The 27,180-nt window shown below is 40.5% G+C and overlaps 1 protein-coding gene across 6 annotated transcripts in view; it reads left to right on the top strand.

Annotated features, from left to right (window-relative positions):
* Window positions 1-27,180, top strand: part of FUS9 (Ubiquitin-conjugating enzyme family protein) — a 181,110-nt gene that overhangs the window by 48,966 nt on the left and 104,964 nt on the right. The window contains exons 2-3 of one of the 6 annotated variants that reach the window (XM_089436357.1): window positions 22,765-22,906; window positions 23,035-23,526. The exons of the other annotated variants lie outside the window; for them this stretch is intronic. Of the exons in view, the coding sequence (XP_089292483.1) occupies window positions 22,765-22,906; window positions 23,035-23,500 (608 nt within the window). The 3' untranslated portion in view covers window positions 23,501-23,526. Of the gene's footprint in view, window positions 1-22,764; window positions 22,907-23,034; window positions 23,527-27,180 lie in introns of those variants that run through there. 6 annotated transcript variants of the gene reach the window in all.

The following is a 27,180-nucleotide window of genomic DNA, read 5'->3' as shown; positions in this document are numbered from 1 at the left end:
TAGCTAGACTTCCTCCTTGAGATGTGAATATAACTCCCTTTTGACAGCATATAGATCTTCTCTTACCTACAAAATGATTTCTTCATAAGACTGCGGCTAGGGCACGTTATGACTGCGGATTTAGGGCCTCATAGATCAACGGATTAGTGCTCTCCTTAAGTGCGTATTAGAGCATTCACTGACTGCGTTTAGATCTCATTAGGGCAGCGTATAAGGCACTCCATCTAGATCTCTCTTTCACCAAAACCCAAACAAATGAAGAGAGAGATCACAAGAGATGAGTGTGTACAAAATGACTTGAAGACCTCTTCTATTTATAATAAAACGTTGAGGATAGGTTGGGGTAATTTGGTTGCTGGCCGACCTTGACGAATTGTCACATAACACAAATAAATTCATATCCCCATGAATACATGTTGGAATCAGATGATCTTTAGAGCAATCCTACACCTCTCGACGAGAGGAATCCAAGAAAAATATTAGCTGCAATAAATAAGAAGACCCACATGGAGTTTGGCCCTAGTTGCCAATTTTAACACACCCTCTCAACTAGGGAGAGCTCCATCTGCTAATCCATTATGCCAGACTATACTATCTCTACCATCAATGCAATGCCCTGCACTGCTCTGCCGAACTATGAAGAAGAAGAAGTGATCGAGAATGTATCATACCATTCTCTACCGACCCGATGTTAGTCCCATATAAAGAGAGTGTCTCATACCACTCTTATTGATCCGAAATCAGTTCCAAATAAAGAGAGTGTCTCATACCACTCTTACTGATCTGAAATCAGTTCCAAATAAAGAGAGTGTCTCATACCACTCTTACTGATCCGAAATCAGTTCCAAATAAAGAGAGTGTCTCATACCACTCTTACTGACCTGAAGTCAGTTCCAATTGATCCCAGATCAATATCATCCTAGCATAGGGAGTACGGTAGTACACGATGCGTCCATCGATAGTACTATGGTCCCTATCCTCATTTCCCTGCTCATTGGCCAGATGAGAGGTACTTCCCATGAGTCCCAGACTGCATGGGTAGGATGTCTTAGCAGGAGAAGGATGAACCACTCATCCTGCCTACATGTCGCCATGGGGTATCCCAGGGGAAGGCTGAACCACTCACCCTGTACACAACAAATCACTAGGGGAAGGTTGAACCACTCACCCTATGATTGTGTCTCAGCAGGAGAAGGATGAACCACTCATCCTGCCTACATAGCAAACCACTAGGGGAAGGCTGAACCACTCACCCTATGATTGCTCATTGCTCTAGGAAGTACCCCATGCCCCCCCGGAGCTCCCAGATCTCAATATCCATATCATATAGGACCCTCAGGAGAGGGTCCCTCCATGACTCCTAGTCGTTCTCGAAAAGTCAAGAATTTGACCTTTCCTAGGGGCTTCGTCAGAATATTGGCGACCTGTACATCAGTCCCAATGTGTTGGAACCTTCTTGCTTCTTGTTCTACCATATCCCAGATAAAGTGGTACTTGATGTCTATATGCTTGGAGCGATCATAGAACACGAGATTCCTCAACAATCGAATCCCCCTCTGGTTGTCACAAAAGATCACGATGGTATCCAACACGTGTCCAAACAACTCGCAGCTTCACAAGAGGCCATACTCTCAGCTATGTATGCGTCCTCAGCGGTGCTCAAAGCAACTGACTTCTACTTCTTGCTCATCCAGGATATCGAAGCAAAGCCCGAAGAGAAACAACACTCAGAAGTGCTCTTGCGATCCACCACACTGCCTACCCAATCAACATCGGAATAACAATGCATCCTCACAGCTCTAGCAGTGTATCTCAGTCCATGAGTGATTGTGCCCCGAAGATATCTCAAAAGATTCTTGGCACCAATCCAATTGGAGTGATGAGGCTTAGCCATATGTTGGCTCAACATGCTAACTGCAAAGCATATATCCGGACGGGAGTTCACCAAGAACATCAATGCTATTATGAGTTTATGAAACTCAAAGGCATTTCCCAAATGAAATCCGCCAAGCACTACCGCATAACTTCTTAAAGTTAAGCTCCATTGGGGTAGTCACGAGCTTGTAGTCCACCATTCCAAATTTGGAATCCAACTCCCTCTTACTTTTGCAAATGAGAGGGTCTGAACTTGTCAGAAAGAGGTCGTCCTCATAAGGTGCTAGTATGAGAGGTCTATCATCCACAATTTGGATCGACTTCACTCCTAGTGAATCTCAGCTTCATCAGATAGCTATCAATCCTCTCATACCAAGCCCAGTGTGCTTGCTTCCAACTATAGAGAGCTTTCTTCAACCTGCATACATGAGATTCTCGATCATGAATCTCAAACCCCTTACGTTGTTTCACATCCGTGGTCTTGCGATTACATGAGGGGAGTGGTCCCCTTGTAAGTTTTCCTTCAGTACATCTCGGACATGTACCTTCATGCTCTTCTTTGAATTCAGGCATACCTGTCACCATCTGTTTCACATCGGGAAGGGCCTTACAATGAAGATGGGAAAACCTCCGGTGTCGTAGAAGAGATGTGTCACACGACATGGTCCCCGATGGACTTTCTACAACTTGATACAAAGTGCCAACCCTGAACCCAAGAGTAAAAGCATGTTTAAAATTTATTTTCTAAACACGTACCTTTCCACCGATGAATGCCACCTTGTAACCTTTGTCTTCCATTGCTGAAATGGACACTAGGTTCTTCTTGAGATCAGGTACATAAAGAACTTCTTGTAAATGAATCGAGTTACCCTGATCCAAATGAAGAGTAACATTCCCTATACCCTTTACGGGATAGGTGGCATCATTTCCAAGAATAATTTCCAAGTTTGTTTCCTTCTTTATCAAATTAGAGAGAGCTTCCTTGTATCCGTTGAAGTGCCTTGAAGCACCACTATCAATAAGCCAATTTCCCATGGTGTCCGGAGGAGAGGTAGTGGAGAGGGCTAATATAAGATAATACTCCTATTGCTTATCAAAAACAACATTTGGTTCTTCATACCTGGAGTTTCTTGCTTTCTTGGAGAGTCGGCCATTTCCTTGATGTCCTGCATTCCTTTTTCCTTTGCCATTGTACCTGTCATTCCTTCGATCATTGAAGATGCCCTTGGAATGATTGTGATCATCATCATGTGATGTGTCCCTTCTATTTGGACACTCCCTCGCATAATGGCCAAACTTATTACAAGCAAGGCATCTGCCCTTCCTTCCACCCTTAGATCCGAACTTTCCATTGAAGTGACCTTTAGGTAGGCTACCAGACGCTTGTCAGTGGAATCTCTGATAATATTCTTTGCTTCGACTTCACCCTTGGTGTATTTGTTCTTTAGAGCAGCCGATGCATTTGATGGAGGCTCAGGGATTTTACCCTTCACGTAATCCAACACTTCTTGCTCTTCCAATTCAGCCGGGAAGTGGGATGAGGAACCCATTGAGCCTTTGACCTTGTCCAACTGTCTTCGGTGATTGCTCTTTCACTCTTGCTTGGGCTTTGTCTTCACCTCAGCTCTGATACCATGTTAATTTTAGGTATGTTCTATGCTTAGAGCAATTTACTTCAACTTTTCATATTAGCTCAATGACAATATTCAGATTAGCAATCACATCAGCATGATAGTAAAGTGCAGATAGAACATAAACATAAATAGTAGAAGACAAGCCAAGACACGAGGACACAAGATGTGGCGCCAGCCAGGGACAAACCCCAATGTGGGGAAACCCTTGATCAATTATTCTTATATTCTTCAATAGTTCAACAGAGAGAGAGATAGTACAAATACATAAATCTGATATTTATGACAGCAGTAGAAAACCCTTGACCAGAGAAGTCAATGCTGGTCAGACTAGACATAATCTTCCATCCAAGTGGCATTAATAGGAAGCTCATCAAACTGAGTTGAACATAGTCAAACCTTGACCCAAAACATCTCCGAGAATTCTGATGTCTTCTTGCTGCACTAGTTGTCACTGTTTCATGAGATAGGACATCAATATTCAGTCCTCTTCCTTCATACAGTCAACATTGCAGGTCTTCAAGGTGAGGCTCTACCACTTGTGCAATCCTTAGATCAAACTGTGCTGCTGGCTATGGCATATGGCCTAGCCCAGCAACAAGTTAAGCCTATGATCTCAATCAACAAATACTGATTTTGGACAAGGACAAATTTCTTCACTGTCATGACAGAGGTTTGCCAACCTTATAAATTGTCCTCATGAACAGCCTCATCACTGCACTATCACCACTCTTCTAGGACACAGTCTTTGATGCTGTCATGATGACTGGTTAGGGCACTTCTTGGTTGTAGCTTAGGGATCCAAACAACCCTAAAACAACAGCCTCTAGCTCCTCCTTATTGCAGATTCTTCAGCCCTTCAAATCGAGCTCAAGAACAACCCCAACATGCCCAAACAGCCTTGCTGTCACCTACAGTTGTGTGACATTAACACAGATCCTCCACGCTGTAATATAACTACTTTTGCTGCTGCTAGATTCACTTTTCTTGTTGCGGCTAATGGTCCCTTTCAAGCTGTGATAAGGGCTCCTTTAACTGCAGCTTTAGGCCTTCACATAAGGCCTCTCCAACTGCGGCTTAGATCACCTTTTAGGGCTGCGGCTAGGGAAGTATTAGTTCTTCCTTGACAGCAGCTTGAACTCCTTGTTTGGACTGCGGCTAGGGCATCTTATTACAGCAGCTAGACTTCCTCCTTGAGCTGTGAATATAACTCCCTTTTTACAGCGTATAGATCTCCTCTTACCTGCAAAATGATCTCTTCGTAAGACTGCGGTTAGGGCACGTTATGACTGCAGATTTAGGGCCTCATAGATTAATGGATTAGGGCTCTCCTTAAGTGCATATTAGAGCATTCACTGACTGTGTCTAGATCTCATTAGGGCAGCGTATAAGGCACTCCCTCTAGATCTCTCTTTAACCAAAACCCAAACAAATGAAGAGAGAGATCACAAGAGATGAGTGTGTACAAAATGACTTGAAGTCTTCTTCTATTTATAATAAAACGTTGAGGATAGGTTGGTGTAATTTGGTTGCTGGCCGACCTTGACGAATTGTCACATAACCTAAGTTGCACGAAACGGGGAAACGCGGAAGCGAAACGAAACGGGGAAGTGAAACGAAACGCGACCTCCCCAAATTTTGGAAACGGGAAACGCGAATATATATAATAATATATATATATATATATTAAAAATATTTAAAAATTATTATTATATATATGTGCAATCATAAAGCATGAATGATACATTTACTTACATAAACATTTAAACATTAAGATTAAATTTACATCACATTTACTACCTGGAAACCCTAAAAAAAATTAAAAACAAATTAAAAAAAAAATTAAAAAACAAGTGTTTTTTTTGGGGAAACGTGGCACGTACGGCCTGGAAACGCGTTTCCGGCCGTACGGCCAAGTTTCCGTTTCGGGAAACGTGGCCGTACGGCCGGAAACGCGTTTCCAGGCCGTACGGTACGCGGAAACGCATTTCCGTTTCGTTTCTGTACGGAAACGAACCCTGTACCTGCGTTTCCTGCAACTTAGCACATAACACAAATAAATTCATATCACCATGAATACATGTCGAAATCAGATGATCTTTAGATCAATCCTACACCTCTCGACGAGAGGAATCCAAGAAAAATATCAGCGACCATAAATAAGAAGACCCACATGGAGTTTGGCCCTAGTTGCCAATTTTAACAAAGGTAATAATCCATGAGGACAACTCAATGGATCCTGCCCATGTCTGCGCTGCTCTGGGACTATAGCTGTAGATCGCCCCACCTCTCTCCTGGAGGTATTGCTGCAAACATCGTCCTCCAGCCTGGAGGACAACTTATCAATCTCAGCGGACACTGCTTCTTGGTCTTACTTCTCTTGCTTGTCCTTCTTACGGAGAGGACACTACGTGCTATAGTGGCCGAACTCACCACATCTGAAGCACTTGATCTTTGACAGGTCCTTCTTCTTCTTCTTTTCCCCCTGCCCCTGACTAGGACCCTTAGATGCTAGGGCCACATTTTCTTCTTCCTTCTCACCCTTCACGCCCTTGCTACTACTGCCGCTGATGGTACTCTTTACTAGAGCCCGCCTCATCTCCTTTTGCTGTAGATCAAACCACATCTTGTCTCCTTTAGGGAATGTGTCTATGCCCAAGATACTTTGGACAAACACCTGCCAGTCATCTGAGACACTATTTAGTGCCAACCATACAAGCTCTGTGGGTTGGGGTGCCTCCCCAACGGCTAATAGCTAATCTCAAACTTCCTAAATCCTGGTGAGGAAGCCATCTATGCTCTCGCCCTTCTGCATCTTTATGCTTCTTAGCTTCTCCTGGAGAAACATCTTCCGCTGCTTGGAAGAACTCTGAAATAGCTCGGAGAGAGCATCCCACATCTCCTTGGCCGTACCTTTGTCTGCCACATGTGAGACTAGATGATCTCAGACTCCATCCAAAATCATTCTCTTCGCCTTCGCCATTTCCTTTCTGTACTCCTTGAGCTGATCGACATCCTAGGGTATTGCTACCATATTCTCCACGTAGGCTTTCAGGCCATATTCATCTAGAAGGAAGGACATCCTAGCCTTCTAGATGACGTAGTTGGAGGCTCCCTCCAACCTATCTTAATCTCTAAGCCCGATTGTGGCCATTTCTGAAACTGGTTGAAAATATCCCTCTTTCCCTCTGCTTGGCTGCTGAATCTGCTACTCTCACTCCCTTATGGAGTGAGGAAATTTGCTGAGCTATTGCCAATCTGCAACTGGAAAAATTAGATCTCTAAAACTCGAGATCCCTTGAGAGAAATTTTCCCTCTGTGTGTGCTATTTCTCTTCCACCTACTGCTAATTTTGCTACTGTAAACTACTGCAAAACCCTTTGCGCCCAAACAAGGAATCTACTCAATGAAAATCTGAGCTGCTGTTTCTCCCTCATCTTACTGGAATCATTGAGTTTGGCAAGCCGATTTTTTCTGCCAATCTGCACTGAAAAATTGATTTGCCCAACAATTCGAACTTCCTGGCTTAGGCTCTGCACAACCTCCAAAATTTCGTCTTGCTGTGCCCTCTGAACAACGAATTTCTTCCTCTACTTTTGAGCTTCCTCGTCTAATTAATCGCACTCTGATACCGTGTGAAAATTTCAAGTCTGAAATCTTATTGCAACAACTGGAAATTATTCTTCTAATTGTTAATTAATTTAATAATTTATTTGTTACGACAAATACTAAATAAATCACATTGCAACCTTCTCAAATAAAACTGTAGGAAATAATAGCTTCGGAAACTGAGAAATATTCTAGCGCACATAAAATAATTAACATAGTTATTTTTGGACAAATGTCCCTGGAAAAACCCAATGCGGGAAGACCGGTGCAATAGCTGAGGGTTTTTATTATTATGCAGCAGTGAGCAATTCTGAGTACAATCTGGATGCCAAATGTTGGCTATCCTATAGAGGAAATACTGGCCAAAATAATCTGAGGGAAATTACCCTCATACTGAGCAATTCCGGCATTATCTGAGCTCTGAAAGGCTAGCTGTCCAACTTAGCTTGTGCAGGCTTTGCATCAATCTGATGCCACCTGCCACACATGCTGCTTGAATCGACTACCAGTCTAGATGCCCTACCTGCTGCTGACTGGGACAACGCTTCTCCGGCCTTTTGGAACCACTGCTCGGCCTTTGGAATTGAAAACGTCTTCCTTCCTCAACAAATAGAACTGCCCTCTAAAGCCTCTGTGCTACTTCTGTGCAACTTCTTGGAGAAATTTCAGTCTCTCTCTACAATGCACTCACCGGATATGGAAATGTTCCTCCAGCTCACGTCCCTTCCCCTCACTGTCTTTGCTTCCTTCTGAAGCTCGAACTCTTCTAGCCACTGTTGGCTTTCTAGAAGAATCGAATCCTCCAAGGAAATCGAACTCCACAAGTGTGTTCTCCATCTACCGATTGACTTCTTATAATCTTCTATTGGACCTCCAATGACCAAGATTAAAACTTAATCAAGGGCCCAGATTAATTTCTTGTCGATCTGTGTGAGTTTCTAGATGATTCACACCTTATCTCAATTAATTCTAATTAATTAACCCCTTTTCCTTCCTAAGTGTAGACTTAGGAAAAAATTAAAAATAAGCTAATAATCTAATTGGGACATTTCTAGGTGGAATTTCCAGAAACGATTTTTGGTTTATGGACAACTCCCGTGTTTTAGCCTTTCCACAAAGTTTTGAGACTAGAACACCTTTGATGCTACAAAAACTAACACTCCAAGCATACTTCAAATGTTCAACCTTTTTACGGAGAGATCCTGTACAGTCACAACCCCAATTAGTGATAAATCTTCAAGTAAATACAAACCTTCGATTTCATTCTTTCTTCAAGGTATTCACTATGGCTGTCATAATATGCTCTCCCTCTCAATTGGAGAGAAATACACTTTCCTTCATCCAAGCCCCCTCTTAACTCAGGGAGATTAACAACTTCCTTCTTTTATAACATCGTAGAAACTTCAACCTTTCAAAGCTTCATTTATGTCATTAAGGCCATCTTGATCATCATCATGCTTGTAGCTTCCTTCATCATGCTCATCATTATAAATATCTTTAATTATGAACATCTTCAACATCTTGAAGATTATAGACCTTCCTTCTTGCGTTGGTCTTGTTTTGGGTCAATGTTAGAAGTAGATGTCGTCTTTGGGAAGGATCATTGACTTTCTCAAATTCAGGGATAAGGGCAGTTATAACAGGTGATAGAGTTCATTTTCCCCTTTTTGCAGCAGCCCTAGTTAAAGGAGGAATGTTGTTGCCTTCAAGTAAACTAGGGGTTTGGACAATGAGTGGAGTAGCCAAAGGAATGCTTATAGATGTCGTTAATGAATCAATTCCTCAATGATTCACTAGGGAGGTAGACCTTCTTCCTCGTCGACAATGGTGCCAAAATGTTACCGTCAAAACTAGTAGGGGGCCTAAAAGGGACTCCTAAAGGGACAATTGCTAGATCAAGGGCAACGATGGAGACTTAGCCCACTATCACCTCTGCTAAGACTCCCTACTCTTTACGGATCTTCACTGATGGGAGGAGACTTGACATATAGAAAGTCATCTGTGAAGGATGAATCAACAAATAGATGTGAAGTGACTTTAATGATCCTTTCCCTAGGCGAAGAATAAGAATGGAGCTTGTTGCTCTTCAAGCAAGGTACAAAGCTTTCTAGGAGAAGGAGGTGAGGATTTAAGGGTTAGGTTAAGGGAATATGACTTGTAAAGGAGTTTCCTAATCCCTAAAATCCTTGCAAAACTTGAATTCTCAAGTTGTCTTGGAAGAATTGTCTTTGATGAGAAATGGGACCACACGGGGTGAGTGGACCCAACTTATGTTAAGGGGAGGGAGTTTAGCAACCAATGATGATCTTAACCTAAACAAGGAAGGGGAAAAGATCAAAACAAGAGTTTCCACTTAGAGGTGCCAAATTTATCCTATGAGGTATTAGCCTAGGGAACACTAGGGCAAATTTTGGTCTCAGGGCTAGGGCTTAGGATATCTCATGATCCCACTGTCGGAATTTATTCAAATTTGGAGGAGACCTTGATGACACACTATCGCAGTAGAGGCCAGGAGATTGAACTTTTTCTATGGCTACTTTGTCGGGAAAATGGTGCACTTGGTGGCCCATTGTGGCTAGAACTAGAAAAGAGGGGGAAAAGGTGAAGAAAAATAGTTTTAAGGTGATTCCCATATGGTGGATCAATGCCTATTTCTTTTGGGGATATGGAGTCAAGAAGAATTATGAGAATGGATCTCGTTTCTAGCTCAAGGAGGCTTTAAGGGTAACTTTGTTTAGCATTAGAACAAAAAAGGGAGTGACCTTAAAGCGTTTATACTTCGTTTGCAAATCAAGATGGCTTATCAAGATAACTTCGATCTCTAGGAAAATTTGTTCAAAAAACATAGCCCATACATAGAGATATGCTATATAGAAACATAATTCCATAATGAAATAGGAAATGCATGCAACAATTAGCCCTGTGATAGCGAAAATCCCATGATCAATGTATGTGACAAAGTAAAAGACAATAGCATCAAAATCATACTTACATGTAAGAGAATATATCCAACTATCAATACGACTGCCAATTAAGAAGCTCCAAGATAAGAAAATGCAATCAAAACATCAAAATTCATCCATGCTCCAACTTCGTCCACCAAGAAGGAAATGCAAAATTCTCAAAAGAGAGAATGATCTAGTCCAAGTGATGTTGAGAAATGAACTCTCATAATTTGTATTTATACTCTCTTAATGAGTTCGATTTACCTATTTGAGCTTACATCAACCCATAAAATAAAAATAACTAACTTTTGGTGACAAGCCCTTCCAAACTAGCTCATAAACAAAATAACGAGCCTCTCAAGAGGTCGAATAATCAATAATGCATGTCGTTGGGCTCGCTAAGAGGCCTAATGAAGTCCATAAGTGCCAAAATGATGAATTGGACTTCCAAAAGTAATGGACAAGGGGTTGGCCCTTTGTTCTCCACATAATAAACCTGTGGTGCTCCCAATGGTTGTGAGGGCACACAAGTGACCTCATGGGTCTCCAAGTAAGTCGAAGATGCTTGTTTCATCTGTAAGGGCTCAGATGATGGTGTAAGTGATGCCACATCAACATACAAGTCCTTAGTCGTTTGCCAAGTGTATGGTACCACTGTGGGGCTGACTGGGCAAAGGTGAACTAGTTGCATCTTCCTCGTCCAATAGGTGAATCTCGAGAAATCTTTGAACATTTCTAGGGGTCCATGGAGTGCTGTCTACTGTGGAGGCCCATGGCTCTCAACACACACCCTACATGTGCCAATGTAGTCCTCCAGAGGGTTAGGAACCCATATAGGGAGACCAAACCGAAGATGGAGACCACCTGCAATCTTGCCTAAGATCCAATGCGTCCCCTAGCCTTCTAGTACAACAAGTCATCAAGGAAATCAAGTAAAAGAGCTTACAAACCATGGACAATAGGTGGGGACTTCATAATGGCATGCCCTTCCATAATGGGCTTTGGCATGTGCTAATGTCTCCAAGCTCCAAATGGGGTTAACCAAGTATCTCATTAGGTGGTTTCTACTTCTAAAGGGGATAATATGTCCAAGGTACATCATTTAAAAGATGGTGGCATGTGATAAAGAGATGAATGGAGTAGGAAATGAAAAGGGGCATCCCAGGGCCACATGTTGGGGTACAAGGGTAGCTAGTAAAAGGGAAACCCACATTTGGGTATATAATGTATAGGAGGGAGCAATTGTGGTACATGAGGTGCCCCGGTCTTGGTTTTTCCACCCTTCTTTATATGCCTTTTGCCTTTTATGATTTTTCTTTGATTAACTGCTCGGGGCTCAAGGGGTAAGAGCATGATGTGTGAGATATAACAGTGGGTATGCCTTTTAAGGTAGGGCAGTTCATTACCCACCAGGGGTTGGGACAATCATGGGTTCCTAAATGATAAAGGAGGCTCATCCAGGGCCTATAGGAACTAGGGTGATGGCCATGATGATGGGGTAGAGCTCATGTATTGGCTTTTGCCCATGTGCTAAATGTGTTTGTCTCGACCATATTTTGCATTTTATGGTACATTTTCCTGTTGAATGTGGTCAATTATGCTTTTACTTTTCTGTTTAGCTGCATCAACGTCCGGGGCATCATTTCAGGCCCAAACCAAGGTGTGGGCAACGGGAAGGGGAAGACCAACCCTAGGTGGACTCAGTGGAGGAATGTGGACACATGTGGGAGAAATGATAAATGGGGCTATAATGAGTGGAAATAGGGTAATATATGTGGATGAGGGAGCGAGACCACACAACCAAAATCGGGGTTTTCCATGAAGTAACATCCTTAAGGCCAAAGGGTCAGTAAAAGAGATCCCACGGGACTAGAATCCAAGGTTAACATCCAAAGGGGTCTAGGGGACAAGAGCACAGGGATAACTCATTCTTTCTGCCAAATCCCTCGATTAATCTATGCCCATAAGTGTCCATGATAAGTAAGCTATAATACTCAATTACCAAATGACAAGGCATACCTTTAGGTTTGGGAGGCCCACCTTCAAACATATGATCATGGTAGATGGGTGAGAGACCACATTGCTGGCTCTTTGTGGCAGATGAGTGGCACAACGAGCTAGCTGGTGGCTACAAGGGGCTGCTGGCTGCCGGCTGAGGACCATCTTGGAGAAATTGTTTCTCCTAGGGATATCACTAACAAAATGGTGGGTAACATGCATTAGAGGTGTTTTCTTCATACTCCTCCTTGTTGTTTACTAATGATATTCAGGCTTTTTCTTGATTGCATGCATTCCACATTTGTGTTAAAGTTGGAGCATCCTCCCAACTGCTGATTCCTGATGGAAAAGCACTCCAAGATTTTGGTAGACCTAGAAGAGCAACAATTACGGGTTCTTTTTTTGGCACAACTTCATCTATTGCTTGAAGTTCATTTCTTATTCTCGATATCCTTACAAATTATGATGACATAATTTCATCTTTTGTCATCTTTATTGTCCTTAGTTCATTCTTTAGGCTATCTATCTGACCAATGTTCTTGATGGTAAATAAGTTGGAGAGTGCTTCATACATTTCTTGAGTAGAGTCTGTTGGATATGTATGGAATTAGGTTGTCCTTTACTCCATCTACTATCAGATTCATGGGAAAGATTTTGGTTTCTCTGAACTTCTCCTTTCCTTCATCATCTGTAGATTTCGTGACTTTTCCTTGAACATGATCCAACACTTTGTGCTCAACGAGGATAAGATCTATCCTCTTTTTTCATGCCCTGTAGTTGGAGGCTCCTTCTAGTTTGTTTTCTCCCTTCATTGTAGTAGACATAGTCTCTATAGATAGGCTTCTCTTTTTATATAATCTTTTTCCTTAATGACCTTCCTTTGATCCCTTTTCCTCAATAGATCTTCAAGTTGCCTTTTTCTTCCCTTCTCACCTTAGCTTGATACCATGTTAGAAAATAAAAAGAGCAGAAATATTTTCTTATGTTGATAATTACTTGTGTTATTGTTGTATTCTTATTATCTTCTTCTTGTTCTTCTTTTATGTTATTTTCATCAAGCAATTATCAAATCAAAAACATGAAGATCAGGGACACCAGATGTAGGCACTCTGCCAGGGCTAAAACTCCTCTCTAGGGGAAAACCCAGTCAGACTCTTCCACTAATCAAATTGAGATAGACCAAGACCTTAAACCCAACCAAAAGACCTTCCTCCTCCACCAAGTCAACCTTCCAATATGATTAAGCAAACTTGTGTAGTCTCTTCTTGTCCAACAGCGACAACCCAACAACAACCCGGAATTTCGTCCCCTAGCAACTCCAAAATTTCGATCTAGCTACAGTTCTGCAACTTTGGCGCTTCCGGCAACCCAACAACTTCGCACGCGTGAGATAAAGAGAGAGAATTTCAACTTCTTATGCTGGATAAAGACCTTCTTCTTCGCTAGGGTTTTTTTTTTCCTCCTTGAATTTCACACCTTTTTTTGCCCCCAACATCCGTAGATTGAACTTGTTGATGTTATGATTCAAATGAGGTCGAGTTGCTGCCTTTATATAGTAGCTTCTGCCCCTCAATTAGGCCGACTTGTCCAGGTTGAGGTCGACTTGGTGGAGGCAGCCTAAATGAGCTAATTTACATCAAAATGAATCTCTTCTTTGATAGATGAAGCCCAAGAAGGGTCTTCTACATATTGACGAAGACAAGGACACTTGGCATAAACCCTAGAAGCCTACAATGGAGGCTTTGACCTAAAAACCATTGACCCAAGCATGAAACCCATGCTTTAATAAGTCAATTTATCTTATAATAAAATTTCTTTTTCTTTGTTTTGACAAATACATTACATCATGACTCAAATACAATTATGAAGATCGATACTAGTTACATTTTTCAACATCTATTACATATAACAGTGACTCCTTTGACTTCTTGACTTCATGACAAATCCTAGAAGAACACAATGGGTGCTTTGACCTATAAATAAATTGACCTCGAGCATGAAACCCCTGCTATAAAAATAATAATAATAATTTTCTTTTTGTATACATCAAATACATAAAATCAAGAATACATAAGACATTATGAAGACCGAACCTAGTTACATATTTCAACACCTTTTACCTTTCTTACCTTAGCTCTGATATCATGTTAGACAATAAAACGGCAGAATTTTTTTCATACTTTGATAATAGCTTGTGACAATTTTATATTATCTTCTTTTATCTTCTCTTCATCAAGCAACTATCAAAGCAAAAGAACATAAAGATCACAAGGAAAACAGTATGTAGGCTCTCAGCTAGGGCTAAAACCCCTCTTCTCGGGGAAAACCCAATTAAACTCTTCTTCTTCTTATGGAACCAAATCAAAATGAGACAACCAATACAAGACTAGGACTTCCACCAAACACCAAGTCAGCCTTCCAAATTTTCCTTTTACTTCGAAGTATCTTCTTCAAGGAGTCAAAGTCAACGAGAGTCAAGGTTCTTCCTTTCTTCAAAGTATCTTCTTCACGGAGTCAAAGTCAACGAGATTCAAGATCCTTCCTTCAAAGTATCTACTTCAAGGAGTTAAAGTCAACGAGAGTCAAGGTCATTCCAATCTGCAATAGACAAGGTTTCAGCCCCTTACTTCAGGATTGCAACTCAGCGTGCAATCTTCGGCCCTACAACTTCCATGAATCCCCATAAATCTCACACGTTTGAACTAGTTTAGGTCAAAATTCAAACATTTTCTTCTTTGCTTAAGATTCTTTTTTCTTCTCTTGCCTTCGCACTTTATTAGCTTTAGTTTTAGGTGCAGATTGAACTTGATTGATCGATGATCACAATAGGTCGAATTCATCTTCAATATATACTCATTTGGTGAGGTCGAATAGGCCTATTTTAGGCCGACTTCATTAGTAGGGCCGACTTGTTGTTGGGAGTCCATAAATGACACTTTAAAAATCATTTTTAATGTTTTTTCTCGATACAATGTGCGCATAAGGGTCTTATACAAATGATATGGACAATATAGGATCAATAGTTCCTACTACCTAGAGCATGAAGAACATGCTAGACCTAGTTAACAAAATAAAATAGAGCATGAAACCCATGCTTTCAAAATTACATATTTTTCTTTTACAATATATACAATATTAATTATGAAGACCGAGCTTAGTTACATTTTCCAACATTTATTTCACCCAGTTAGCTTGTAGAATGAAAATAACACAAAGTAAGCCTTTAGTGTCATCTTCTTTCCTAGAAGGTGCATTTGCCACCACATTTTCTTTTCCTTTCTTGTAGTTGATTTCAAAGTCATAACCTAGTAGTAGTCTCCTTGTGACCCATTTTTGTTGCTTTTGGCAGAGAGTTTTTCCAAGTGCTTTAAACCAATGTTGTTAGACATATATTTGGAAAAATTTGGCGATTTTGGGGGTGTTTTCCCACAAGTGTTAACTACCATAGAGGCATCCTCACAAGGGTGTTATGTTGTTGATTGTGTGAGTTTTCTTGCTCATGTTCTCCAGACTTAGAGAATTCTCTCAATTCTTCTTTTAGATGTGTGATTGTGCTATCCCATCTCTGGTATATCAAAGCTCCTCCCTCACTCCTTAGATGATAGATGCATGTATAGATGGTACATTATGGTTTTTGTAATGCCCTATTTGATATTCCATGCATCGGTTTTGCATTTGGATGTGGTGTTATATCTTTCGAGTCAGTCATGAAAGTGGTAATTATTGAATTGGATTTAATAACTTTTCACAACATTATAGTTTTATTCTTTGCCTCTTTGTAATATGGGTGACAAAATTTTCCTTTAGATGCATCATCATTTCTCAAGTTAGTTTGTACTATTAGGAAATTGGTAGAGGTGGTGTTTTCCACATCCTAACCATACTTGACACTTTCCATCCTCCCTATTTCACTCTAGCCCATCCATAAAAAACCTATTCTCATTCATATTTAACTTTGTTCATGATCAATAGAAGGGTCTAAATAAGAAATCCTAGGTCATAAAGCCCAAAAGGACTAGAGGTGGAGAGATAATAAAGCTAAAGGCCATAAATATAAAGCTTGAGCAATGCCATTGTGCTATGAGGTCAATGTCCCTAGTCCCATGCTTGTCCATGAATATCTAAAGGAAAAAAGGACATGTTCGATGACATGAATCTTTAAAGAAAAAGGCAAAAGGCATAGTAAGAAATAGTGTTGAGGAAATGCAACTTAGTGCTAAGCTCCCTCTTAAAGGATTCTTAGTGGTCAAATAGAAAGTGTTAAGAATGAACTGAGATCAATAAAGATGACAAAGGAAGACACTGTGGGATCCTTCTTTGTAAGAATAGCTAGACTCAGAGAAGAACTCCAGGCAATATATGAGATAGTACCGGAAAAGGAGCTTGTAATCACTGCACTTTTAGGACTACCAACATCTTGGAGTGCCTTTTTCATCAGGTCTCAACAATTGGAAGGAAACTTCTACATTCAAACAATTATGGAATGCATGCAGTCAAGATGTCAGAATTTCTCTAATAAGAAACAAAGAGAATAAACAGGATAAAGTTTGAAATGCCTATTCCGCTCATCACAAGAACAAAGGAACCTTTAAGAAGTCTAAAGGGTGTAGAAGGTAGATAGACCTATCAAAGATTGAATGCTACATTTGTCACAAGATGGGTCGCTATAGAAGCGATTGTCTTGAGAATCCGAGAAATAGAAAGAGAAATAGGGATCATGCAAATGTTGCCGAAGAAGGATCTCCAAATAAGAACAAGACTGAAGAATAAAAAATAAAGGACTTATATTACTAAGTCCCTCTACTCTAAAGTTTTGAACTATTTTCCTTTATGCTTTGATTTCTAGTATTTATATGTTTAACATGCTTTGGAAAAACATTTTTGAATTGTTTTGTTAAAGTTATAGGTATCCCTCGAGATTGGATTAAGAGGGATCCCTCACCATTTTTCCAAAGATAAGTATCTTACTCCTTGTTTTATCTTTCATATTTGGTTTTCCTTTTCTTATCTAGATTCTTTTGTAAATTATTGTTGATTCTTTTGTAAACTATTTTATCACTTGTAAATAATAATTTGGGGGTTTTATTTTAGAATCTTCTAGATCTTCTGTTTTGGGCTCTATTTATTTGACTTGTAGGTACGTGATCTCAAAATTTCAAAAGCAAATCTGAAGCAGATGTCATTAGCCATCATTCAACCCAGTGTTGCGGGGGAGTGACCCCCCCCTCTCGATCCCGCTCCCAATCCGCGCTCGGGCAGGAGTGGGTCGGAGCACGCTTCCGAAATTGCTCCCGAAAAGGGAGCGATTTCGGGAGTGCACTCCCTAAAAAAAGCTTGCGCTCCTTGCTTTTTTTTGATTCGACAGAGGGAGTGTCGCTCCCATTGCTTCAGGAGCGATTTTTACAAGCTGGGAGCGGTCGGGGAGCGATCACTCCTGACTGCTCCTGAGTTATAAAAATCGCTCACGGCGGCGGTGAGCGACGCCCGAAAAAAAAATCGCGCGGAAAAAATAATTTCGCTTGGAAAAAAAACAACAGGTATGGAAATAAAGTGAGGGAGGGAGGAAAGGGAGGGAGGTAGAGAGGGAATATAAATAGACCCCTCATATTCATTTCATTGTTTGAGAGTGAGAGTGAGAGCGAGAGCAAGAGAGTGAGGAGCAAGGAGAGAGCAAGAGAGAGCAAGGAGCAAGAGAGCAAGAGAAAGCAAGGAGCAAGGGGAGATTGAAGAGCTAGCAAGGGGAAATTGGAGGCCAAAGAGGTAGGCTCTACACTCTATTCTAGCATTTTTTTTTAATGTTCATTCCTAAATAAATAAATAATGTTTTTTCTCTATTTCCCATTCCCATTTCCATTCCATTTTTTTGCAGATTCAAAACTCCAAATTTCAAACATCATGGTTATATTTCTTGGCATTTTCTTTTTCTTGGTTCCTTTTTTGGTTATTATGGTGTTGGAGAGTAGAAAAAGGAGGGTTGAGAATGAAGAATGGGATGAAGAAGTGGGTTATAGTGGATTTGATGAAAACCCCGGAGAGGAGCTGGAGGAGAGTGAACATGAGTCAGCTCAAAAAAATAAACAACACCAAACCCCATTGTGGAAATATGTTAATAGGCCTGAAGCAGGGAAAGGGGGTGGAACCACTAAATTTCATTGCCCCCATTGCAACAATAATTACACAGGTTCATACACCCGCGCCAGAAAGCACCTCTGCGGGAAAAGGCGATGGGATGGAGATAAACAAATAGGAATCAAAACTTGTATAGGTGTGTCAACAACAGATAGAGCCAAATACATAAGGGAAGAGGAGGAAGTCTAATACAAATCTAAAAAATCAAAGGGTTTCTTTGAACCATGGTCACAATCACATGCACAAAGAACTCCTTCAACATCCTCCCAAGGCAGTGGATATGGAGGCACAAGGTCACCAAGTTTAAGGTGTAGAATCACATCATATTTCCTTGATGAAGGGTGTAGGAATGATGTGGATTCAAAAGTTTACAGGTTTCTCTATGCATGTGGGATACCATTCAATGTACCATTCAATGTTCTTCGCTCACCTTATTGGCACGAAATGGTTTCTGCCATAAATGATGCCCCTAAAGGATACAAGAGCCCTGGGTATGACAAGGCTAGAACTGTTAAACTTGATCACGAAAAAGCAAAAATATCACATTCTTTGAATAGAATGACAAGTTCTTGGACTAACCATGGGGTGTCCATTGTATCTGATGGATGGACAAATGTAAAACACAAGCCACTGATAAGTGTTCTTGCTGTGTCTGTTAGTGGTGCCATCTTTCTTTCAGCATATGATTACTCAGACAAGTTCAAGACTAGCATCAACATTGCAGAACCATTACTTGAAACAATTGAGCATATTGGGCCATACAATGTCATCCAAGTCATCACTAATAATGTTCCTAATTGTAAGGCAACGGGAGCAATTATTGAGGATAAATACCCCAACATATTTTGGTCTGGGTGTTTGGTTCACACAGTGAACCTTTTGATGCATGATATTGTTAAGAACAAAAACGAACAATACAAATGGATTGGTGATTTGTACAAGAGAGGCAAAGAAATGATAAAATTTATTACAAATCATAGCAATACCCATGGCCTTTTCTGCAATCACTCAAGATTGGAGTTGTTGAAGATTGCGAGGACTAGATTTGGTAGCTATTACCTCACCTTCAGGCGCCTTTTGAAGGTAAGAGAGTCATTGGCTAGCATGGTATCAAGTCCACACTTGCAAGTATTAAAGAAAAGGGTTACAAATGCAGTTGACAAGCAAGGTTTTGAACAGGTGGAGGAGACCACTTTTGATGGTATGTTTTGGGCACGTGTGAGGCAAGTATTGGATTTCACCAAGCCCGCTTATCACATGATTCGATTTGCAGATAGAGATAAAGCAGTGATTGGCGAGGTGTATGAGCAGATGGATACCATATTGGGGCAAATAAAAGATATTGTTCATAAAAATGATCCCAACTTGTATAAACTGATTCACGATTGTGTGTGTATATAGTGGATAAACTTAATGTTCCACTACATTGCTTGGCGTATATCCTTACACCAAAATACTACTCTGCATCTTGGTTGGGCCAACCTGCACCAGGGGGTGGGGTTAGGGTCAAACACCATATAGATGAAGAAGTATCTACAGGATATTTGCAAGCATTAGACAAGTTGATACCTGACAGGGAGAAATGTGCTAGTGTGCATTTTTAATTAGGCAGATACTTCAGTTGCACTGGTTTGTTTGGTACCTTTCATGTAATGGAAGATAGAGACAGATTTGATGCTCTCACATGGTGGGAATCATATGGCGGCCAGGGACTTTTGCCAAAATTGGCAAAAAAAGTTCTCTCATAGGTTGTAAATACTTCTTCTGTAGAGAGGTGTTGGAGCACTTACAGCGTCATACATAATGTGAAAAGAAATAGATGCAATGAAAACCGGGCAGAAAGCTTGGTTTATGTGCACTACAACTTGAGGTTGTTGAGTCATTACTGTGATCGGGCTTATGAGGATCCAACATATAAAATTTGGGACAACCACCCAGAGGATGATAATTTCGAGGATGGCACTATACATCTTGAAGAACTGGAAGTGGAACTTATGAGAGAGGAAGATGAAGCAATAACCATGCCACCTCCACCATCCAGTAGCAGTGCTCGAGTTCCGAGTCTTGTCCCTTTGCTGTCACCGCCTCCATCTACACCCTCACGTGGAGGGCATGTGCCTTTTGGTTTTGGTCGTCGGTCTGTGTGAGAGGAGACTCCTAGAAGACCACCACGACCTGCTCATACATCAGACACTTCTTGTGGCAATGGCCACATGAAGTAGTAGATAATAGATTTACAGTTTACTTGTCTTTTCTAGTTTCTATTAGTTTTCATAACTGTTGAGTCTTGACTCTTTCACAGTGTTGATAATATCGCGATATTTTCGGCGAGCCGAAATATCACCGACAAAATATCGCGATATTTTCGGCTCCCGAAAATATCGCGATATTTCCGAAATATTGCCAATATTTCGGAAAATATCGCGCGACGATCATAAAAATCGCCCGGTGACAGGAAAAAATTTCCGCGCAGCCTATAAAAATGCGATTTTGATTTTTTTTCATATCATTTTCATTTCTGATTGCTGGAGAAGGAATGTGGTCGCTGCCAAGGAGGGTTTGAGTGTTCCATAGCTATTATCGCCACCAACAACGAAGATTTCATTGATCTAAGCTGCAAGAACAGTGAGACAATCTCATTTCTTCTCTACAATCATTTTGCTTGATTTTTGTTTTCCATTTCAAAAGATTTTTATGCCCATGACCAAATGCAAGGGTTTTAACTAAATGTATCATCCTCATGCATATAGCGATGAAGATCACTTTCCTTCAATAGTCTTAAATTGATTTCAGCAACAATTCCCTGTTTAAGAGATGATGAAATGAGTTTTTCAATCTGTGATTTTCATTTTATAGATTCATTAATAAGTGCTGGCATACGTAGTGATGAAGAATCTCCACCCCAAAACTCTACTTTGTCAGTCAGATTGGGCTGCACATTCAACTGATATGGTGCTTGCAAAACACTAAGTTTCTCCTGATTTTGGTGTTGAGGGTAGTGGCCCTAGTGGGAGGGGCTCCACAACTGGCACACCATCACATGCTACTGCTAGTGCGAGTGCGAGGTCATCATTTTTTGTTCCACGAACAGGACCTGGAGCACAACCTGGCATAAAATCGCTTGTTAGAAAGAAGGAGAAGCAAGAAGCTGATAGAGTCATGGGGAGGTGTATTTTCTAGAGCGAATTACCTCTCAACATCACCAAAACCAATCCATTCTGGCAAGCAATGTGTGATGTTATTGTTGTTGTGGGCCCAGGGTACAAAAGTGCCACATATGAGGAGTTGCGGGGGCCAATTCTTCAAGCAGAAAAGCAGGACATCAACTCTAGATTGGCGGAGTTAAAAAAGACATGGGAAGTTATTGGATGCACAGTGATGTCTGATGGTTGGACAGATAGGAAGGGTAGGACCCTTCTAAATTTCTTGGTAAATTGTCCTAAAGGTACCATGTTTATTAAATCGTTGGATGCATCAGAACATATCAAAAATGCAGCAATGATATGTGAGTTGTTAGATGGGTTCATTCAGGAGATTGGTGTGCAAAATGTGGTGCAAGTCATAACAGACAATGCAACTAATTATGTGTCTGCCGGCAGAATGCTTATGGAGAGGCATCCCACATTGTTCTGGACTCCATGTGCAACACATTGTCTCGATTTGTTGCTTGAGGATATGGGGAAACTCTCCTTCATCAAGGAGGCGGTTGATATGGTTAGGAGCATCCCCAAGTTTATTTATAACCATGCTTTTGTTCGTAGCCTCATGAGGAGGTTCACTAGAAACAAGGAGTTGCAGTGTCCTGCCATCACACGTTTTGCCACAACCTTTATTACTCTTCAGTCTTTGCTTCGATGTCAGTTCGAGTTGAAGCAAATGTTTGTGTCTGATGATTGGCGTAATTGTAGATAAAACAGAAGACATGACGGGAAAGCCATTGCAAAAATGGTGTTCTCTGAGACATTTTGGCATGGAGTAGAAGAAGCATGTGCAGTTAGTGAACCTATAGTAAAGGTTCTTAGATTGGTGGATGGAGAGAACCTTGCAATGCCTTATTTGTATGAGGGCATGGATAGGGCCAAGGAGGCCATTCGTTCCTATTATGCAGACTAGGGTTCTGTTGGCCTTGAGAGGCAGATGATGTTATGGGATGTGATCGATAGTCGGTGGACAGGGATGCTTCATCGACCCATTCATGCAGCCACACTCTTCCTCAACCCCGCATTTTCATACAAATGCAACTTTGATTTTGATGGCGAGGTGATGGAAGGGCTCCATTCCTGTATTCAGAGGATGGTACCTGATCTTGAGCTTCATAGCAAAATCAATCGCGAGATACAGTCTTATCGGGATTGTGTTGGCCTATTTGGCTTTGATGATGTTATTAGGGAAAGGACCCTCTTCATGCCACGTAAGTGTCAAGTCATCACTCATTAGAAATTATAATTTTCAATTTAGAATTTCCTTACTTATAAATTTATAATTCTATATTTTTTAAATTCAATTATGTAACTTTTATTTGAAAGTTTAATTATGTTTTAAGTTTTTGAATTTTTTATTTCATTATTTTGTTGTAGATATTTGGTGGCGAAGCTATGGTGCAAGGGCACCAAATTTGCAAAAATTGGCCATACGAATCTTGAGTCAAACATGTAGCTCTTCAGTGTGTGAGCGCAATTGGAGTGTATTTGAGAAAATACACGCCAAAAAGCGCAACAGGTATAACTTTGAGCTCAAGCCTTCAGTTGAGCAATTACACTTATTGTAATTTTTAATTTTTAATTTATGACCTTCAAGTGTCAAGAGTCAAGAGTCAAGACTCATTACTTTTTTTTACACTCTTACAGGTTGGAGTTTGCATGCCTCAACGATTTGGTGTATGTGCATTACAACATCCGACTTCGAGTGAGGCAAATAGAATCACCAATGGATCTAGATGCCATTTCCTTAGACAATATTGATGTATTGTCTCCGTGGAGGGTGGAGTCTGAGGAGCCCATATTGGAGGAGTCACCTTCATGGTTAGAGCCAGTGGCAGATGATCCATTAGAGCAGGGGCAACAAGAGGAGGACTCGGAGTCAGAGGAGAAACAACACTTAGAGGAGGAGCAGGAGGCGGAGGAGGAGGAGGAGGACACTGCGGGAGCATCAGCATCAACACCATTTGCTATAGATATAGGAGAGCATAGCCCCATACCTAGCACTCATTATTTGACATTAGGTGCGGAGGCAGGGTCAGGGCCTTCTATTACTAGGGGCAGGCCTGGAAAACAGCCCATCATGTTTTCCCGTAAAAGGGGGAGAGGGCAGTGATTTCAGATAGATAACTGCTAGTTTTATTTGTTATGCTACATATAACTCATGATGATGAGATACTTTTATATATGTCATGTTATTTTGTATTGGTTCTCCACATTTGAGTCCTTGAATGGACAATTATCAGGGATCAACAGGATTTGGTATCGCCTTTGATATATCATATCTATTTGACCTCATATATATCAGTGTTTTCTTCATATTTATGTGCCAATCTGTTTATTTCATGTTGTTATTGCTTTATATGTTTAAAAATCTAAAAGAAATGAATATATTATGCATTTTTTATGCTTGCCGATATTTGCCGATATTTTCGCTGATATTGCCGATAAGATATTTTCTGGACGCTCGCTGATATTTTCCTGATACCGATATCATCAACACTGCTCTTTCATATTTATTATGATATTTTTTGTAAACAATATATGACAATTTAAGTTTGAAGTTTGAAGTTGGCAATTATAACTCATTGGTAATGATTTTGAATTATGAATATGATGTTTCGTGAATGTTGTTTCATTTCATTTCATTTTATAACATTTTATTTCATGTTAGATATTATTTCTTGTAATGGTTAAACTTAGCTTACAAGTACAACTTTGGTGATCAATGATGATAAACGTTATATATTGAATTTTCAATTTTGAAAGCTTGAAGTTGAAACTTTAAGATTGATGAATCATGATTCACGAGACTCAATATGTTGTATGTTACTAACTTGTGGGCGTGGTTGATGAAGATTATAACTTCTAGATGATTGTTGTTATATGGTTCAATGGTCAATCTATGTTTTTTTATATCTAATTCATCATTCTACATGTTTTGGTTGACATATATGTATCAAAATATAAAAAATATATATATTATATAAAAATTGCTCCGGGATTCGCTCCCAAACTGGGAGCTTTTGAAACTGTCACTCCCGCACTCGTTTTCACTCCCGCTCCCCGCTTTCGCTCCCGCTCCCAAGTAACACTAATTCAACCCAAATTATTGGGGTTTCAAGGCTAGCGTTAACCTTGGAAGAAGTCATCCAGCCCTAAGAAGCAAGTCGTTCAGCTTTTAAGGGTCGATCTAGGGTCTGGAGACCAAGATCTATAAGACCCTAGTGCCCAAAATTGGACACTAGGCCTGGAAGAGAGGATGCTAGTCCTAGGGGGCTTTTCTGCTGTTGCAACTAGGGTTTTCCTTGAAAAATTATTTTCTGAAGTTGCTTTGCAGTTGGATCTTGAAAGTTGAAGGCATTTTTGGGGATTTTTCATGGTTTGAAGGCTAAATTGGCCTAGCGGCAAGGGCTAAAGGCCATTTCTGGCCTAGCCTTGGGATTAGAGGGCTTAAAGCCCTAACGGCAACCTCTTGGGGGCCTTTCTTGATAGGCCACAACCCTAATTCTGTCTCTAAGGCCTAGGCGCAACCCTAGGAGGGCTTAAAATTGTATTGTCAAGTGATTTCTAGGGCTAACTCTTTCTTTTGCAGGCTTGAAATAATTTTTGGCAAGGGTTTGTTGTGATTTCTCATTGTATTTTTGTCATATAGTGGACTAATCTTGGTTTCGCAGGCTTATTATCCAGTGAAGGAGGGTTTCAACTTTCAAGTGCTCAAAGTTTGTTTTCTTCACCATCCAAGGCCTTGAGAGCATAACCGCTAGCCCAAAGATTGCTTCTAGGCTTGGCAACAAGGGTTTCTAGGGCTCATAGCCCTAGCCACAACCCTATAATGCATATGAATCCTATCCGTTTGCTTAATTTGTCATTCAAATTATTCTTTAGGGCTAATCATTGTGTATTGGAGGAGTGTTGCACTTGTTGAAAGCCTTATATCGCCAATTTTGAGGTCATTTTCCCTGGCTGTTAGCCTAGGGGGCTTATCTAGCTTCGCCGAGGGTTTTTGGTGGCTGGTCCATCATATTTCAGACATACATTTGTGGGTGCAGGTATTGGGGAGCTTACAAAGTGCATTCAAGGCCAAAACTAGCCTCATTGGTGCCTTAACTAGCTAGATCAGCCATTGGGAAAAGGTCTACAGGTCTTGAGTGTTTGATCTTTTTCCTTATCTCCTCTTTCATTTGCTGCATAACATATCAGATCTGAAGCTAATCAATGGCAGTGGCATAACTAAGTGCTAATCATGCTAAAAAAGCTTAAACACATCTCTAAACAAGCTAATTAACTCTAAGAAGTAACACTCATTACTTAAGGGCTTAATTTCTATTATGTTTCCTAGCTTCTCATTCAAAATTCGGGACTATTTTCATATTAGTAGCTTGTGTTAGTTTTTGTAGCATCGAATGTGTTCTAGTCACGAAACTTGGTGGAGAGGCTAGAATACATGGGATCTCCATAACCCTGAAATCGTTTATGGAAATTCTACCTAGAGATGAATTAATTAGATTAACCTATTTTTTAATGTTTCCTAAGTCTAAACTTAGGAAAACTTGTTAATTAATCATAATCATAATTAATTAAGTCAATGTGAGAATTCTCTAGAAACTCACATAGGTAGACTCTGATATGATCTTGGCCCTTGATAAAGTTTTAATCTTGGTTGTTGGTGTTCCAACAGAGGAGTATAAGAAATCGATGGGTAGATGGAGAAGACACTTGAAACACTTGTGAGAACCACAAAGAGTTCGATTTCCTTGGAGAGTTCGATTTCCTAAATAGACAATAGTGTTGGGAGAGTTCGAGCTTCAGTAAGGAAGCATAGACAGAGGGGCAGGGACAGTGGTTCGAAGGAAGTTTTCAAGATCCGGAGAGTCAGCTACAAGAAGGCCGAGTTTACTCAGTGAGGTTGCGCAAAAGCTTCAGAGCCAGAGCCCGATTTAGCCAGACAGAGGGTCGATTCAATTGCTGGAGGCTGGGAAGATTTCCAGAAGGGGTCAGCGAATCATTCTCAAAGGCTGGATTGGGTAGATTTCTTGATCAATATCAGTTCCAGGCAGAGCATCCTAGTGCTTGCATAGATTTAATGGAGAGGCTTACACAGGGGTTTTGTGGAGCCCATTCAGAGCCAGTTTCGGAGCTAGATCAGTGCCGGGTGAGACAAAATTTGTCTCACTAATTTTTGTGGCTAGTTTTCCTGTATTGGATTGCTAGTTTGGGCATCCAATTGTACTCATAAAATTTCATTACTGCTTAATAATATAAAACCCTCAGTTGCTGCAATGATTTTCCCAAGTTGGGTTTTTTTTCGAGGACATTTGTCCAAAAATAACTATGTTAGTTTTGATGTATGTGTGCTAGCATTTTCTCAGTTTCCAACGCTATTTTCTTCTGCAGTTTATTGGTGAAAATCATAGCCTGAATTATTTGATATTTGTCGTAGCAGATAACTGATAAATTGTTAAATAAATTAACATTTTGAAAATTAATTTCCGGTTGTTGTGATAGATGAAATTTTCACATTGTATAAGAGCGTAAGTGATCAACCAGGAAGTTTAGAAGTGGCGAAGAGAATTTTGCTGTTTAGAGGGAGTAGCAGGCCAAAATTCTCAAACGCTGCATAATACCCAAACATGCAGTATGAATTGCTGGGGCAAGGGTTCGATTTTCAGTTGCAGGTTGGTAGAAAAATTGATTTGCCTAGAATAGTGATTCCAGTAGTAAGAAGGAGCAACAATAACTCGTATTTTTTGCTGAATAGATTTCTGGTTGGACGTAGAAGGTTTTGTAGCAGCA

Source organism: Pinus tabuliformis, chromosome 5_2 (assembly GCF_031772625.1).
Source record: "Pinus tabuliformis cultivar Carrire ecotype Pingquan chromosome 5_2, CPIR1, whole genome shotgun sequence".
NCBI lineage: Eukaryota > Viridiplantae > Streptophyta > Pinopsida > Pinales > Pinaceae > Pinus > Pinus tabuliformis.
The sequence above is the reverse complement of the archived record's forward strand: the minus strand, read 5'-3'. Positions and strand labels throughout refer to the sequence as shown.